Raw genomic sequence first — 18369 nt, 5'->3', positions numbered from 1 at the left:
TTCTACAATTTCAGGTCCATAAGCATAGGAGTGCTAAAGAAGGGTTGACACCTGACATTAGTAATTAGGAAAGCAGACAACAAGGACACACAGGACAGGGAAAATAAGCCATTATGCAAAACCAGCAATTACTATTGTGTGATCCCTTCCATCAGCATTGCCTAAAGCAGACTTAATACTTGCTTTGACTTCAATGAAACAAGGAGAGTTAAGCAAATAACTAACCATAAAAGGCTAATATTTGGCCTAACAGCACTTTTATAGCTTACCTCTGGGACCATCATCAGTTACCAAATAAAAATCCAGCCCTGCTAAAACGTATTAGAAGAGATTTAGACAAGAATAGCACTTTATTATGGTAGTTCCGTATAAGAGACCCACCTATCCACCCCTGTTGCATCTCCATGCAAAGCAGTATGCCAATGAACAGGCAGGAACTCAACCCTGTTCACTTTCAGCTCTTCCACCGACTTTCTGAAATGCGTCTGTAACAGTTTCAGAGATACGGTCCGAAAATCATCAACTTTTTAAAGAGGAGAAAAGTATAAATAATGGAGGTTAATGTTATTTGAACAAACTTATAGCCATATCCCAAAATATGGTTTTGTAAAAATAACACATAAAAGCTTAAGCCATTAAATAAACAGTGCTGATGTTTTGCCTTAATCACATTTTTATTTTAAAACCCCACAAAATGTTGGAATAGTGACAATTCAAAACATTAATTGCATTACAAAGTTCACTGACAAAATGCTTTAAAAATAGTTCATTTTGACTATCCTTCTTTCCTCTCTTCCTGACAATTGACACAGTCATCAGGGCTTTTACATACCTAATAATTTCATGAAAAGTATTAATTCTAATTCCGCTTACTGGTAGCTTTTTTAGCAATAAAGAATTTACTCCTTTCCAAAAACAGTTGCTCTATTCATTTCCCCCCTCACTCATACAGACTGTTAATTCAGTTTAAAAATTATCATTTTGGATGCACCATCTGCAAAAATGATTTAAACCTGCATCCACATGACATCTATTGTGCAGGTTTGCCTAAAGGTATCTGTACACATGATGATATACCACTAGCAAAGAATATTATCATGATGTAAATGATCGGTTACATATAAAGCTGTGAGAGCAGAAAGGAAGAGCATAAGCAATAAGGTATGAAATGCAGAAATTACTAAAGGTTTTCCCTCCCCCCCCCCATGCCCCCCGCACAGTTTTAAAAACTTACCACATTCAACGATGCTTCTGAATCGTTTATCACAGACAGGGCCAATCCCATGGACAATGAATACTAAATGGTCAATTTGAGCTACCTCACCTATTAAAAAAAATGAATTAAAGATAGTAGTACTGAGTAAATTCCAAAATGAAATGGGTTGGGGAAATGACCATAAATATTTTTGTAAAAGTGACATCAGATTATATCACATCTGACAATATGTTAGATCTTCTATATCGAAAGGCATAATTTGTCTAAAACCATTTCTTTTATTTTTCTGAATTCTTATTGATCTTTGTGCATAATGTTTTGAGAGCCCTAATGTTTGTGTACATGAGAAGGAGAGGGAGAGGGAAACACACTGCTGTTCCCCTGAAAACAGAAGTGAAAAAAACTGCATACCTGTAAAGCATATTCCGAGTGGTCATTTGTGCATAGGGTATATGCTGGGCAGACCTTCTATATAGGGAACCTTCTATAACGAGCAGCTGAAAGTACTGCTCACCCATAATAAAAGTCAGCTCAGGCACGAACACCCAGCCAGTTTTAATGGTTAACAAACATAGATAACTTTGACTATGTAGCCACACTATACAGTTCTAGGATGGAGATACTTCTAGCAAACACCAATGAAGGACCAGAGCCTGAACTGAATGTATTCAGATCAGATACAGAAAATTCATCAATCATAGGATTCCTTGATGGCATGCAGCCCCCATGATGAGATTCTCTGTCCAGCACTGACAATGTTGACCACTTGCCCCTACCATAAAAATAAGTGTAGCAATTGAGTAAGTCTCAATCCTTGCCTTATAAAGACTAGCGCTTGTGCAATATGCAACATATGAAGAGTAGGTGCAAGAAGTTTAGAAGGGGCAGAGAAGAAGATTGGCAGCACTATTTCCAGATGTTGGGGATGAAAGAGAAAGTTGTTCTAGGCATGAGTTTCAAGGTCAGGGAGATTCACACTTTTCAGATGGGCCCTGGGAAGTTGGGCCTCCAGATATCAGGATGGAAGAGGCAGAGGAGCTTATTTCAAGCCTAACTTCTTTTTTATTTTTAATTAATTTTATTTTCTTAACATAAACAGAAAGAAAAAAGGATAATAAAGTAAAATAGAATATATTTGCCAAGGGGTTTTAAACAAGTACAGCCAATACAGTCAAAGCCACAAATTTATAACTTTCTGTCATTCACTTGTCATTTAGAGAGATAAAGACTCTCTCAAAGTCAATTTATAAATTTTGAAATGAGATAAGGCATGGAGCAATGGACATCGCTGCTGCATTGCATCATGATTCCCCCTTCAGTTGTTCAGGCAGACTTTGAGAATGGCCAGGATCTACAACTACTGGGAGGGGTCATGGGACAGGAGCCAGATAATATGACTCTTGACTGCATGATGCAGTGGCTGTGATGGGGGAGCAGGTTTATTCAGAACAACAGTTCTTGGGAGTAGTTACCGGACTTGGTTCAACAAAATGCTCTGTGCATGCTCAGAGACTCATTCTTTGTTGATTGTGCTTACTGGATGTGCATCATTGTTCTGGAAGTTTGAAGGGAAGAACTAGAACCTGACATGTATTAAGATGGAATTCAGAGATCATCAGGGTCAAAAAGGCTAAGACAGAGCACTCTTTGCTTGTGGTGGAACATGTAGGTTGGGTTTATTTTCAGGGCACTTACTACAACTCACTAGGCCTGGTAGATATTACTGACACTAGGAATGCTGGTTCCAAGACAGCAAACATAAGTCCACTGTAGCAAGTGACTCAAATGGCTTGGCAGTAATTAAGGTTTAAAGAACAATGGATAAACAACAGCCAAGCACTAGATGATCAACTGGTAAACCAAGATCATGCACCCTACAAAGATTTTTTTTATTTGTTATTGGGTGTGAAAACACAAACACCAGTATATGAAAAGCAGGAAATGTGAAGGATTCCCACTGAAAATTCATCAGTTATACAAACCTCCCAAATAGGATTCTATACCATATTTTGGATGCATAGCATGCACAATGATTGATTTATTCTACGGAATATTTATATTCCACCTTTTTGGCTTCCAAGAACTTCAAGGTGGCTTATATAGGTCTTTACCACCCTAATATTATCCTTCACAACAACATCCCTGTGAGGTAAGTTGGGCTGAGTCTGTGACTGACCCAAAGTCACCCTGTGAGCTCCATGGCTGAGCAAGAACTAGAACTCAGATCACCTGAGCCTCACTCCCACACTCAACTACTACATCACAGAAGAATTTTTCATCCCAACAAGAGAAGAAACATGGATGAAACAGCATGATAAAATATAGCTGTACTCTAAATCATTGCCATATGAAGGCATTTTGGAGAAAAAGCAGGGGAAAGGGTATGCGTACTTTGTCTCAGATCCTGGTTCACTTACCATCTGGAATTTCCTCATGATCGTCATCAATCCCACGTTTCACCACTCTTGGTCTGGTCTGACCATCCGGTGTGGTACCCCATTCATCAGGTATTGCAGAAGGTTGGAACTGAACGATGACCTGAAAGATCAAAATGAACAACATACCATATTTATATACATTTTAATTTAAAACTTGCAAAAGCTATTAGGCTATAACCTAAGATAGATTGAGGGAAACTAACTAAAGTTGCAATCCTCAGCACTTTTATCTGGGCAAAGCATTCAACAGGATTTACTTCTAAGTCAATATGCCTAGAATTACTCTGCGCATTACCTGGCAAATATACTTTTGCCAATTGTTATAAAACCAATCAAAAAAGAATTATATCAATTTCCTTTTTCACGAAAAACAAACTCCAATGAAGGTGCAAGTCTTTAAAATAGTAAACTGCATGTGGAATACAAAGGATCTGTGAGTATTTCATTTACCTCTTTTCCTTTCTACATAGGAAACACCATTAGTAATACCATTTTTAGACTCCAATCAAGGAAAGGTATGCTAATAGACAATCCTGAGTAAACAACTGTTTACATAGCAAACATGCAATATTACTTTGCAATAAGAATTCTTAATACCTTAGGATTATGCATAACAATAGTTTCTCCACCTGGAAATTCCAATCGTCGGTGCCACTGATTCGTAGTAACTGCTTTCTTATATTCTCCCTGAAAAAGTGATCCAGTAATAGAAATCAAACCTTCTTAAGAAGACATGGCAAAGGACATTTTTAAAAACTCACACTTGTTTCATTTATTGAGAGTATTGGAGATATTTCAAGTACTGTACACATTTTATGTATTTTAACTGCTATTCTGCTACTGAATCTCTGGGCCACAAAAGATCATAGGATGGGCAAATGGGTAGTATAGAACACTCTAGTCTCCTATTTGTTTACTGGAAACATGGGCAAGTAATTAGCACCATAAATATAAAGCACAAACACACTGGTCTTAACACAGTGAGTGTTTTAGTTACAGAAAACAAAAAATTTGGCCACTGTGTGAGGCTGGTAGTAGTAACATTAGTCACTATGACATCTGATACTTGATAACCAGGTTTTGTCACAATAGTCAGCCCAAGGTATAGTAGTCTACATTTTTATTTTCTCATAAAAATAAATGCTTTTAAGGATACCATACTATAGCCTCTAGATAGTGTCTAAGCAGAGCTATCACCTCAGAGGAAAAAATTGCCATTAGTTTTTAACTCCTGCCCCCTACTTCTCTGAGGCTGCTATCTTAGCCTTAGATGAGGACAAGAAGCAGCAAATGGGGGGTGGGGGGGGAGGGGGAAGATCTGGTGGGCAGAGAGGGAAAAGAGACCCAGTTGAACTTTATCCTGTGCCCCTGCCAGATTCCCATCCTTGACAGCATGACTCCAACAGAACTCAATCTAGCAAGGAAAAAAATAAAGATGGCAATCTCCCATCATGCTTATAGCAAATAATAATAATAATAATAATAATAATAACAACAACAACAACAACAACACAGCAAGGAATCATACATAGACACTCACCTCCAATTTTTCACTGAAATCCTCTGTATAAGGAATAAACCTGCTGTCTTTCTCTCCCTTATAAAACCAAGTACATCGTCTCACTTCAGATTGCTCTTCCTCCCAATATACAGCTTTCCTTACTCGGTCATAAAGATAAATATCATAGCGTCCTCCATCAGTACTCAATACCACATTCTCTGGATCAGGTTGCACTAAAAGTATAAAGAGAGTTGCTTTATTACCTTGGCAATATGTCTGTTCCTCTTCCAACTGATTAGTCTGTACACATAAGTAGTAGTCTTCCCTTTTTCAAGTTTCGTATTGAAGAGCGAAATTTTGAAGTTTAACTCGTAATGCTACTGAGCAAAGTGGCATTTTGGAAAGATTTTTGGAGTCACTATGCCATATCTCTTTTCCCAGTTGTTCCACTATGTTCACTATCAAAATGCACACAGCATATGAAATACTCTAATATTCTCAGATAACACTTTCTTAATTTTCAACTTGCTACCAGTACCCAGAAGAGTGGTGTACGTAGGAATGGACACCACCACAAATACCAGAAAATACACAAAACAGGAAAGCTACACAGATTCAATACAGAAGGAAGAGGGAACAGAAGTAACATGAAAACTTAGGAAAACAATTGGCTTATTGACTCTTTGCAACAAATGTATAAGAAAGTAGTAAATACCCAAGGATTACATAAATTAAAGCAATGTTCATTGCTAATGTTGAGTCACATTGTGTTCTAACTAAAATGTACTCTCTTCTCAATAAATACCACCTATTTCATTGAACTTTTCTTAGCCATGACAAACATTAATGTTTATTCCTACATTAACAAATGTGCTAAAGAGTTAATACAAGTGGTCCATATGTTACCTTTTTGGTGTTACAATAGTCAGACATATATTACACATTAATTTCTATTGGATCTTCTCTACAGTCAAGACAACTGTAGAAGTGTATGGGCTATGGGGAGCACATGTTATCCTTTCTACACTCTCCTAGCTAGAAAGCTGCGCCTTACTGCCTTCCCACACAGAAAGTGTCAGGAATAATCAAGCACAGAGCTTCCTGTAAAAACAAAAGCACAGCATGGAATTTGTTAAGCAGAAATCATGTTCATAACTGAATGTGGGATATGGCTGGTTCCACAGTCCAAGTGAAGAAATCTCCAAACAATATGCAAATATGTCCAACTTAAAGCAACTTCTATCTTTCTCCTCATGAATCACAAGGTAACAACTCTTTATGTACGAAGACAAAACAGCCTCATTAAAGATACAGATTTTCTTCTGTAATCTTACCAGAATTATAAACTTTCTCAAGATTTCTAGAATCTAGGACACTGAACGGCATCCAAAGCTCCTTGTTTTCCACCTCTTTGCAGTAAAACCAGTGGGGCTGAACTGGCTCATATGGGTTTTGTAACAGCACAGGAGGTGCCTTCACCAATGCACTCGACATGGCAGGCTGAGGTGGCTGCGGTGATGAAAACTGAAAATGAAACCAGTTTAAAAACATATAATTCTTTGCTCAAAGTGTTACTCTATTTTTAGTTTTACTCTATCTTGTACACCAAATCCATTGCTTTCTGGATTAATACAATTGTGTTCATTACTCTCATTTCTTCAATTAACTTCTAGGAGCACCCTCTGATCAGGCCCAGCGATATAATTTAGAGTTAATTCCATGCAGCTGATCAATAATTACATTTAAGCTTAATTCACTTTAGGCATTGTTAGCTTCCACATCTAAGCTTTGCATCAAGGCTCCATTAAATGTAACTTTCAAAAGTTACATGCAATGACTAGTTAGTCTCAGAATTTTGTAGGCACCTTGGATAGGGACAGTGATGAATTGACTGGTCACATACTGACAGATGTTATGGTATATTTTATAACCAAATCAAGTAACATCAAGAACAACAGTGGGCAACTTGTGGCTGCCTAATATTGTTGGACTGCAATTTCCATAAACCCCATTGGCTGCTCTAGGAAGGGTTAATGAGAGTAACAGTTCAGCAACTTCTAGAAGACTACAAGTTCCACACTGCTGGTCCAGAACAATTTTTATTCTCTTTTTCTTTGCATCTTCTAATAGTGGTGGGAAGAATGAGAGCCATATAGGAGGCAGTCATGAATGCATATTTCCATAATTTAGAAGATCATATATTTGGTCCAGTAAAGTTCTCCACAGTATTTCTTCTACCCCTTAAATTGCCAATTAAATAACATGGCCTAATTTCTCCTACTGGTCATGTTCTGGAAATAAGAGACAAATGTTTTAAATTAGTGGAGATTAAAGATTAAACCAGCACCACTACTAGGGTCACTAGAGAAACAATGCATTCACAGCCCTTAAAGTTCATATAATCAGTATAAGAAATGATAAGACAATGTTCATACTGGTGGCAGTGGCCCTGGAGTAGCTGGATACATCTGCATGGAGGGTGGGGGATGGACATTCTGAGTGGGCGTCTGTGTCTGTTGGAGCTGAGGTGGAGTTATATAAGGATTGGCTCTACTGCTTAAAGTAGTATGACGATATGGGTTGTAGCCTTGCTGTGATGTGCCGTGAGGTGCAGCTGAAAACCCAGTTGTTGGAGGACCGCTCTGCTGGGAAGCTTGATAAGAACCAATTCCTTGTAGTGACGTAGATGGTGTATTAAAAGACTGTGGAGTGGAAAGAGGTGATGAAAAAGCATTTGACCCATCTTGTGGTCCAGGCAAGAGTGGAAGAGAAACTGGAGGCTTAGAGAAAACAGATGTTCCAGCTTGAGGTGGGGATGTTACTCCTAATGGTGGCTGTCCAATGTTTCCAAAGGGATCACTGCTGCTGGGAACTTGGGAGAAATAGCTGAAAGTTGGTGGAGGGTTGGGATTTGCAGAAGTCTGGCCTAGAAAGCTGTCTTCTTCACCGACATCAGCAGTATCATCTGTAACCAAGGGTAAAGCATTAGTGCTAAAATAAAGATAAGAGGAAAATTATTAGTACTCATTACTTTAAACATGTTTTTCTGAATATGAAAGCCTGTGGCTTTCTTGTTCACTGCATTTCATTATTAGCAAGATTAAGACCTTTTTGTTTGGATGGATTCCAGCATCAGAATTTATGAAAATTTAAACAGCCCACACCGGGAGGGCTATTTATTCCCCACTATACACAGGAATTTGAGGCGCCCTCCCAATTCGTCTCTTTCTATCTCTTCGTACCTGGAGGGCCTAAGACAAACACTTGTGGCACTCTAGGCCTCTGTATTCCATGCTTTCTCAAAAAGAGCCAAACCATGTAATGCAGCAGGCTACGGAGCCCCTGAAACAACAGTTGCTGCTGCTGCTGCTCCTCCTCCTACAGCTCTTTAAGATTTTCCCCTAAAGTATCTTTTTCTTGAAAGAAAAACTATGCAGCAAGACAGACTACAGCCTATCTCTGAACTATAAAAAAAAACCAGGGTGGGAGGCATTAGCCTTTATCTCCCTCAAACAGCTGACAAAGATCAGCATTTTGAGGGATTAGGGAGACAGGGTTTATGTAGCGAAGTGTGTGTTTGAGAAAGAGAGGGTGGGAGGGGGGAGCAGAGAGTGGCAGTCACTGTGCTTCTGTAGCAATGAATGGAGGGAAAGGCTGTGCGTGTGCTTGTAAATGTGCAGAAAAGGTGTAGAGGGGCCCAGGCCTCACCTACCATTGACTTGCCAACAACCACTGCTGGCATACTGCCCTCAGCTGGTCATCCACAACTCCCATGCTTCAGACGCAACGAGAGTTCACATCAGAGTGGGCATTCACCTACAAAATTAATCAAACTAACTTGCCAACTAACTGGCTCTCTTCACTAACATTTTTAGTATGTTGGGGTTAGGGTTACATTACAAATCGTTACAGAGATTTTCTCCCTTATGTCTTTCATAGTTTTTGACAACAACTTAGGAAAACCTCTTAAATATGCTTCCTGTGACAAGGACACAGAGAGAGCTCTCACAGTGCCTGTTCTTCGGCCCTTGGAACTCTATATATACAAAACAATGATCCTCAGAGTCATAGTAAGGCATGTTTGTTTCAATAAATGCTTATTAGCTAGAAAAAGGTCACATTTTTAGCAGCATTATTTGCATTTTGTATTTTGTTATTTTAAAGTCATGAATCTTTTAAAAAAATATATTGCTAATGTCTGCTTTAACAAGGTAGTCTACTGAAACAAGTCTTTACATCTGTGGACAAGGTAGGGAATAAAAATAACATGTAAAACCAAAAGTCATTACCATCACCAAACATTACGGTTCTTTCTTTCTTTCCCTTAAAGCCAACTACCAGTTTAATACAAAAACCTGAAATTAATTATCCAGTTATAATCAAATTCATAGTGACAAGCAAATAATTACTGGATAAACAAAATACTTAATGTAATTAGCCTCACATATTAATGTTTATTTATTAACCTAACCCTTTTCCCTTTCAAAGAACTCAAGGAAGCCTAAATAATTCTCCTCTTTCTCTCAATCTTGTCCTTGCAACAGCAACATCGTGAGGTAGGCTGGGATGAGAGTCTGTGCCCGTGGGCATGTGGGAACTAGAACCCAGATCTCCTGAGTTCCAGTCCTACACTCTTAACCATTACAGCACACTGGCTCTCATTTAATTTAATATAAACATTCCATGAAAAACCAGTAAGAAATAGTATTTTTAAATAATCCTAACTATGCAGCTCTTAAATGAAAAACTAAAGTTGGATTCTAGTCCTTGTTTCTCTTTAAGGTAACTATTTTTATTTTTAACAGTTCAGAATATTTCATTGTAATAGGGGTGGGAAGCATGCAGCTGGAAACACACATCACTGAAGAAACAGGTATCATGTATCAATTTTACTTGTTAATTTCAAAATGGTGATGCTTACATACTTATAAAAAAAGTACTAGCCAACTGTCAGGTATTAACAAAAGTGACTACTGCTACCTCAAATGCCAGTGCTGTACTCCAACTGGTAACAATTCCCAAAGGTCTGTCACAATCCTGTTAGCAGAAACCTCTTAAACTGAAGATAACAAATACCGAGACTTTCTGCATGCAAAGCATGTGCTCTGCGAAAGAGACAATGGCCCGTCAAAGCTAGAATATCTAGTACTCCCAAGCATTCTCCATCCAAGTCATTTCAATGTTGTACTGCCATAGATATATTTTTTCCTATACAGCCATTTTGGGTAATCCATAATCCCCATCACTTGGGGCCACAAGAAAAATGGAGCAACAATCTTAACTGGGCCTGGCCTCTTCCAACATGTCTTCCTCTCGAATACAAAGCACCATAAGAAGTAGAAGAATTATATCTTACAAGGTTGAGAATGCTCAACAGCATTGCTCAATAGCAATGTTCAACAGATTATATATATTCTGGATGAAGATATAATTATTTCAAAACTGTAATGTAATCCCTATTTGCGATCTCTCCCATGTCCCAAAAGCCAAGTTTTCAAAAACCTCTAAAATGCACACACTGTTTTTCCAAAATGGTTTGAAAAATTCATGACACACATTTGCTGCACTAGAACAGCAGAATAGGAATTATTACAATCTAGTTCACACAAGCGAATGCATTATCACTGACTTTGGTTGAAGAAAGGCAAGTCAAGTCATTTTTGATTAGCACAGGATGAAAAATCTCACAAGCACACTAAATAGTTTTGAAGTTTGTTTTTTATTTTGAAGTATGCATCTACTTCTAACACGAACCATTTGTACTTTACCTAAAATCAGTTCAAACATCCATTTGATGTTGTGCTTAAGAACATCATGCAGTAATGTAATGCAGTACATTACTGGACTGGGTAATTTATTTTACTAAAGAAAATATGATTTTCCATCCTATATTTTCCAGTCTCTTTATTAAGAATACATATTCCATCCCTTGCATAAAGCAGCATATCTGTGATGAAAGAATTACAAGTCCCCCACTTGTCATTAAAACCTAAATTACACTGAAACCTGAACTATATTAAAGCTTAAAACTGTGCAAGCCCCAGCAGCAGTGTGAGAGTTGCATTAACCATTCTTTTCTGCAAGCACAAGTAAAATCAGCAGCTCAGGGCTACATGAGGAAGAGAACATGCTATTATGCTCCACTGTTGTTGTTAGTCGCGAAGTCATGTCCGACCCATCGCGACCCCATAGACAACATTCCTCCAGGCCTTCCTGTCCTCCACCATCCCCCGGAGTCCACTCAAGCTCACACCAACTGCATCAGTAACTCCATCTAGCCACCTCATTCTCTGCCGTCCCCTTCTTCTTTTACCATCTATTGTTCTCAGCATTAGACTCTTCTCCAGGGAGTCCTTCCTTCTCATTAGGTGGCCAAAGTATTTGAGTTTCATCTTCAGGATCTGGACTTCTAAAGAGCAGTCAGGGTTGATCTCCTCTAGGACTGACCGGTTTGATCGCCTTGCTGTCCAAGGGATTCGCAGGAGTCTCCTCCAGCACAATTCAAAGGCCTCAATTCTTCAGCGTTCAGCCTTCCTTATGGTCCAACTTTCAAAGCCATACATTGCAACTGGGAAAACCATAGCCTTGACTGTACGCACTTTTGTTGGTAGGGTGATGTCTCTGCTTTTTAGTATGCTATCTAGATTTGCCATAGCTTTCCACCCCAGGAGCAAGCGTCTTTTATTTCTTGGCTGCAGTCCCTGTCTACGGTGATCTTGGACCTCAGGAAAATAAAATCTGTCACTACCTCCATTTCTTCCCCATCTATTTGCCAGGAAGTGAGAGGACCGGATGCCATGATCTTAGTTTTCTTAATGTTGAGTTTCAAGCCAACTTTTGCACTCTCCTCCTCCATCAAGAGGCTCTTTAGTTTCTCTTCACTTTCTGCCAGGAGAGTGGTATCATCTGCATATCTGAGGCTGTTGATATTTCTCCCAGCAATCTTAGTTCCAACTGGTGATTCATCTAGGCCCGCCTTTCTCATGATGTGTTCTGCATATAAGTTAAATAGGCAGAGCAACAGTATACAGCCTTGCCGAACTCCTTTCTCAATTTTGAACCAATCAGTGGTTCCGTGTCCAGTTCTCAGTGTTGCTTCTTGACCTGCATACAGGTTTCTCAAGAGGCAAATAGGATGGTCAGGTACTCCCATCTCTTTAAGAACTTGCCAAAATTGGTTGTGATCCACACAATCAAAGGCTTTAGCATAGTCAATGAAGCAGAAGTAGATGTTTTTCTGGAACTCCCTAGCTTACTCCACGATCCAGCGTATGTTGGCAATTTGATCTCTAGTTCCTCTCCCTCTTCGAAATCCTGCCTGTACTTCTGGTAGTTCTCGGTCCACATACTGCTGGAGCCTAGCTTGTAGGATTTTGAGCATAACTTTGCTAGCATGTGAAATGAGTGCAATGGTGCGGTAGTTTGAACATTCTTTGGCATTGCCCTTCTTTGGGATGGGAATGTAAACTGACCTTTTCCAATCCTGTGGCCACTGCTGAGTTTTCCAAATTTGTTGGCATATTGAGTGTAGTACTTTTACTGCATCATCTTTTAAGATTTTGAATAGTTCAGCTGGAATACTGTCACCTCCACTAGCTTTGTTGTTGCTCAGACTTCCTAAGGCCCATTTGACTTCACATTCCAGGATGTCTGGCTCGAGGTCAGTGACCACCCCATCGTGATTATCAGGGATGTTAAGCTCTTTCTTGTATAGTTCCTGTGTAATCTTGCCATATCTTCTTAATCTCTTCTGCCTCTGTTAGGTCCCTGCCATTTTGGTCTTTTATCATGCCCATCTTTGCATGAAATGTTCCCTTCATATCTCCAATTTTCTTGAAGAGATCTCTGGTCCTCCCTATTCTATTGTTTTCTTCTATTTCTTTGCACTGTTCATTCTTATCTCTTCCAGCTATTCTCTGGAATTCTGCATTCAATTCTGTATCTTTCCTTTTCTCCCTTGCCTTTCGCTTCCCTTCTTTGCTCAGCTATTTGTAAAGCTTCCTCAGACAGCCATTTTGCTTTCTTGCATTTCTTTTTCTTTGGGATGGTTTTAGTTGCTACCTCTTGTACAATGTTGCTAACCTCCGTCCATAGTTCTTCAGGCACTCTGTCTATCAGATCTAATTCCTTAAATCTATTTGTCACCTCTACTGCATATTCATCAGGGATATGATTTAGGTCATACCTGAGTGGCCTAGTGCTTTTCCCTACTTTCTTCAATTTAAGCCTAAATTTTGCAACGAGAAGCTCATGATGTGAGCCACAGTCAGCTCCTGGTCTAGTTTTTACTGACTGTATAGAGCTTCTCCATCTTTGGCTGCAGAGCACATAGTCAATCTGATTTCTGTGTTGACCATCTGGTGATGTCCATGTGCAGAGTCGTCTCTTGGATTGTTGGAAAAGAGCGTTTGCTATGACCATCATATTCTCTTGACAAAATTCTACCTGCCTGTACTCTGTTTCGTTTTGTACTCCAAGGCCAAATTTGCCTGTTATTCCAGTTATCTTTTGGCATCCTACTTTAGCATTCCAATCCCCCATGATGATAAGGATATCATTTTTGGGTGTTAATTCTAGAAGGTGTTATAGGCCTTCATAGAACCAGTCAACTTCAGCCTCTCCAGCACCAGTGGTTGGGGCATAGACTTGGACTACTGTGATGCTGAATGGTTTGCCTTGGATTCAAACTGAGATCATTCTGTCATTTTGGAGATTGTATCCCAGTACTGCTTTTCCTACTCTTTTATTGACTATGAAGGCTACTCCATTTCTTCTGAGGGATTCTTGCCCGCAGTAGTATACCTGATGGTCATCTGAATTAAATTCACCCATTCCTGTCCATTTTAGTTCACTGATTCCTAAGATGTCGATGTTCAATCTTGTCATCTCTTGTTTGACCACATCCAGCTTGCCTTGATTCATGGATCTTACATTCCAGGTTCCTATGGAGTATAGATCTTTGCAGCATCGGACTCTCCCCTTTCACCACCAGATACATCTGCAACTGAGTATCCTTTCGGCTTTGACCCAGTCGCTTCATTCTTTCTGTCACTACTAGTACTAGCCCTCCGCTCTTCCCCAGTAGCATATTAGACACCTTCCGACCTGAAGGGCTCATCTTCCGGTGTCATATCTTTTTGCCTTTTGGTACTGTCCATGGGGTTTTCATGGCAAAGATACTGGAGTGGGTTGCCATTTCCTTCTCCAGTGGATTACGTTTTGTCAGAGCAATCTGCTATGACCTGTCCATCTTGGTTGGCCCTGCATGGCATAGCTCATAGCTTCATTGAGCTACGCAAGCCCGCAAGCCCCTTCGCCACAACAAAGCAGTGGAATGAGTATTAATCCTAGAAAACTGGGCTGATGTTGCTGGAGTGCACAACAATTACCATGTCGGCTCCTCACTCTAATCAGTAGCATGGCAAGGAGGGCTGCTGCTAGGTTCACAAAATGCCAAGTTGGTCAAGAACCCAGCTTTGCAGCTGACTGAATTTCAGTGTAATTTAGGTATTGGTGACAAGTGAGGGACCTGTAATTCATTCAACAGAGAAAAGCTACTTTATGCAGGGGATGGAATGCATATGCTCAGTAACACAAAAGCTGCAAAAGGAAGGATGGGAAGTCATATTTTCTTTATGAAATAAGAAACCAGATATCAAAGTTTATCTGTTATCACACATGCTTCATATTTGCATTGACAGAGAATAATTGTCTGGAAAAAACACAGTCCAATTATACATACTATAGGACAGCTTGGAACATAGTTCACAACCTAGTCCACATTAACAGTGACTATATTCAGGACCAATCCCTGCACTTGTTCAGTCATACAAGAACTTTGTGCACAAAATTATATAACTGCTTAAAGCAACAAGCATTGCCAAATGAAAATTAACCCCATACCTAACCTCTATGCAACAACACATTTATTAAAAATGTCACAGAGCAGGAAAATTATGGATCTTTTTTACTCTAAAGCTACACTTACCTCATCACACATGCATTCATTTACCATAGCAAAATCTGTTCTCCTAATCAATCAATGGTAACACAGATAAGCACCTGAAATATGGAACACGTAGGAGGGGCTATCCTCACATCAATTCATAGAATTAAACATTAATTAATGTACTTCATGAGCCTGCTTTAAGAGCTCCTAGGTATGTTCCCTAAAAATGTGGCACTTAGAGAATGCCTTGTTACTATAAAACAGTTACTATAAAACCACTACCACCCAAGTTGGTCTCTTCAAAGAAGCTACATTTTCTCTCTCAAGCTTACTTTCCTTCCATCCACTATCATCAACAACTTCCATTGGTCTCCAGGCAACATCCAAGAGGTACTTTCCCATGCCCTATTTCTCAGTGTGAAATACCACTCTCAGTACTTCATGATTTGTCCCATTCTGACGATTCTCAGGAATAAGTTCTCCTGTCACCTGCCATCTTACCTGGGGGAGGAGGCCCGTTGCAGAAGGATTCTTCGCAAGGCTAAGGCTGATTATGAGCTGAGACTTCCCAAGAATATCAAGAGCAACAAAAAGGGCTTCTTTCAGCATGTAAATAGGAAGAGGAAGGGGGGACAAGTAGTGGGACCACTAAATAAGGAGGAAGGAGATCCAGTGACTGATACGAGGGAACAGGTACAGATGCTAAATGGATATTTTGCCTCTGTGTTCTCTCCAAAGCAGGACAGGGGAGATCCACATGGGAGATTAGATGAGGCCAGAGACTTAGGGGCACAGATTAGAGTCACCCCCTACAAGTGGAGGGGCTCCTCAGGGCATTGGAGTTTACAAAGATGCCAGACCCTAATGGGTTACACCCGAGAACACTTAGAGAGTTGGCAGGGGTTCTCTCACGCCCGCTGACCTCCATTTTTGAAGCCTCATGGAGAACACGTGAAGTTCCAGAGGACTGGAAGGTGGCATCAGTGGTCCCAATTTTCAAAAAAGGGTAGTAGAAGGGACATGGGGAATTATAGACTGGTTAGTCTTACGTCCATTGCAGGAAAAACAATGGAAAGGCTCATAATAGCGAGCGATCTAGTGATGCTAGATAGGGAAGGGAGGCTGACAGCCACACAACACAGTTTCCGCAAAAACAGGTCCTGCCAGACAAACCTTGTGGAATTCTACAACAAGGTTTCGAGATGGCTAGACGGAGGGGATGCAGTGGATGTGGTTTACCTGGATTTCAGCAAGGCCTTTGACAAGGTGCCCCATGATATCCTGGTTGAGAAACTGAGGAGATTTGGGATACATCAAAGCACTGTCCGATGGATTAGGGCATGGTTGACCGACCGAAAGCAGAGGGTAACCATTAGTGGGGAATCATCGAAATGGTGGCCAGTGACAAGCAGGGTCCCCCAGGGCTCTGTCCTGGGGCCGATCCTGTTTAATCTTTTCATCAATGACATGGAAGAAGGGATGAACAGTCTGCTGATCAAATTCACAAACAATACTAAAACAGGGGCAGTGGCCACAACTGAGGGGCAGGTACTCTATTTATTATTTATTTATTAAAACATTTTTATGCCGCCCCATTCGCCGAAGCCTCGGGGCGGCTTACAACTCTAGATCCAAAAGGATCTGGACAGACTATAGAAGTGCACAGGAGACAACAGGATGGCGTTCAATATGAGTAAGTGCAAGGTCTTGCACTTGGGGCACAGGAATAGCTGTCATAAGTACAGGTTAGGTGACAAGTGGCTGGAGAGCAGCACTTGTGAAAGGGACCTTGGGGTGCTGGTTGGCTGCAGGCTAAACATGAGTCCGCAGTGTGATGCGGTGGTCAAGAGGGCGAACGCCACCCTTGGTTGCATAGCCAGAAGTGTGGCTTCTAGATCAAGAGAGGTATTACTACCACTCTACACGACTCTAGTGCGCCCGCAACTGGAGTATTGTGTTCAGTTTTGGGCCCCTCATTACAGAAAGGATATAGCCAGGTTGGAGTCAGTGCAGTGTAGGGCCACAAGGTTGGTGGCCGGTTTGCAGGGGATGCCGTATGAGGCGAGACTGAGGGAACCGGGTCTCTTCAGCCTGGAGAAGAGGAGACTCAGAGGGGATATGTTGGTGACATACAGGTATGTGAGGGGATGTCACATGGAGATGGGTAGAGACCTATTCTTCCCTGCAAAGGAAGGCAGGACGTGCTCCAATGGAGCAAAGCTCAGGGAGCCAAGGTTCCATTTGGATGCCAGGAAGCGCTTCCTGACAGTCAGAACCCCGAGGGTGTGGAATGGGCTTCCACGGGAGGTGGTTGAGGGTGAGGGTGTTCAAAGATAGACTGGACATGCACATGGTGGGCATGTCGTGAGCAGAGCCGGCTGGAGCCGAGGGTCAGACTAGATGGTCTGGGAGACCCCTTCTGCCTTGCTGTTTCTATGTCTCCCACCACACTCCCATGCCAATATCCGTGGACAGTTGAATTCTAACATAAATTTTATGGACTAGAATTATCAATTGGCTAATATACATAAGGCTTCTGGGGTGAGGGAGAATAGGACAAGCAGCAACAAAATGCAAAAAGTCCATGGCAGCTCTGCATAAAGGTTAGGATAAGCAAGCAATCTTTCACAACAACAGTAATTGGTAAGAGAAATGTAGTTTGCTCTTTGCTTCCATCTGTTCTTATGTCAAATACTGCAAGTTTGACAAGTGGGATTAGAATTCAGTACAAATCGAGTCCCTTCAGCACGAAGCTCCCCTTCAAATCAACTTAGTTCCCTCCACGTCTACCAAGAGCAGCACTTCCCGTAAGGAAGCATTTCAAACCCCTCCTATCCTCTCTCAGCTTATCGCGTATAACTGCAATTTGCCAGCCCAAAAAGAAGAGGAGGAGGAGGAGGATGGGCAGAAGGGTTGCACATTTACAAAAGGAAAAGCATCTTTACTTGCTTCGACTCCAGTGGATACAGCAGGTTACACACAGAAGCCCCTGGGGGCTGGTGAGAAGGGGAGGGGGAGAGAGAGGGAATCAAACAACAACCCCACCCCCATCCTCTATTCCACTTACCGGCGGGCAGAAGGCCAGGCCCCGAGGCGGCAGGAGAAGGAGCAGGGGCTTGGCTAACTGGAATGAAGGGGACGGTGAAATTGAATTCGGTGGCTGACGATGAAAAGAGCAAGTTAGTGCCGCTGGCGGCCGAGGAGATGCTGCCGGCCGCAGAAGCCTTAGAGGCAGCCATGACTGTGGTACTTCCACGTCTCCGGC

The 18369-nt window shown here is 41.0% G+C and overlaps 1 protein-coding gene across 2 annotated transcripts in view; it reads right to left on the bottom strand.

Moving 5' to 3' along the window:
- Nucleotides 1-18362, bottom strand: part of LOC123028347 (SEC23 interacting protein) — a 40493-nt gene extending 22131 nt beyond the window's left edge. The window contains exons 1-8 of one of the 2 annotated variants that reach the window (XM_044440096.1): nt 18172-18362; nt 7591-8120; nt 6490-6679; nt 5195-5388; nt 4252-4341; nt 3634-3754; nt 1235-1324; nt 382-523 (exon numbers count right to left, since the gene is read on the bottom strand). In XM_044440096.1, coding sequence (XP_044296031.1) covers nt 382-523; nt 1235-1324; nt 3634-3754; nt 4252-4341; nt 5195-5388; nt 6490-6679; nt 7591-8120; nt 18172-18343 — 1529 coding nt within the window. In that variant the 5' untranslated portion in view covers nt 18344-18362. The remainder of the gene's footprint in view (nt 1-381; nt 524-1234; nt 1325-3633; nt 3755-4251; nt 4342-5194; nt 5389-6489; nt 6680-7590; nt 8121-18171) is intronic. The other variant, XM_044440102.1, reaches the window with a different exon arrangement.
- Nucleotides 18363-18369: the final 7 nt, after the last annotated feature.

Source organism: Varanus komodoensis, unplaced genomic scaffold, assembly GCF_004798865.1.
Source record: "Varanus komodoensis strain SLA01 unplaced genomic scaffold, ASM479886v1 scaffold1, whole genome shotgun sequence".
NCBI classification, from domain to species: domain Eukaryota; kingdom Metazoa; phylum Chordata; class Lepidosauria; order Squamata; family Varanidae; genus Varanus; species Varanus komodoensis.
The sequence above is the reverse complement of the archived record's forward strand: the minus strand, read 5'-3'. Positions and strand labels throughout refer to the sequence as shown.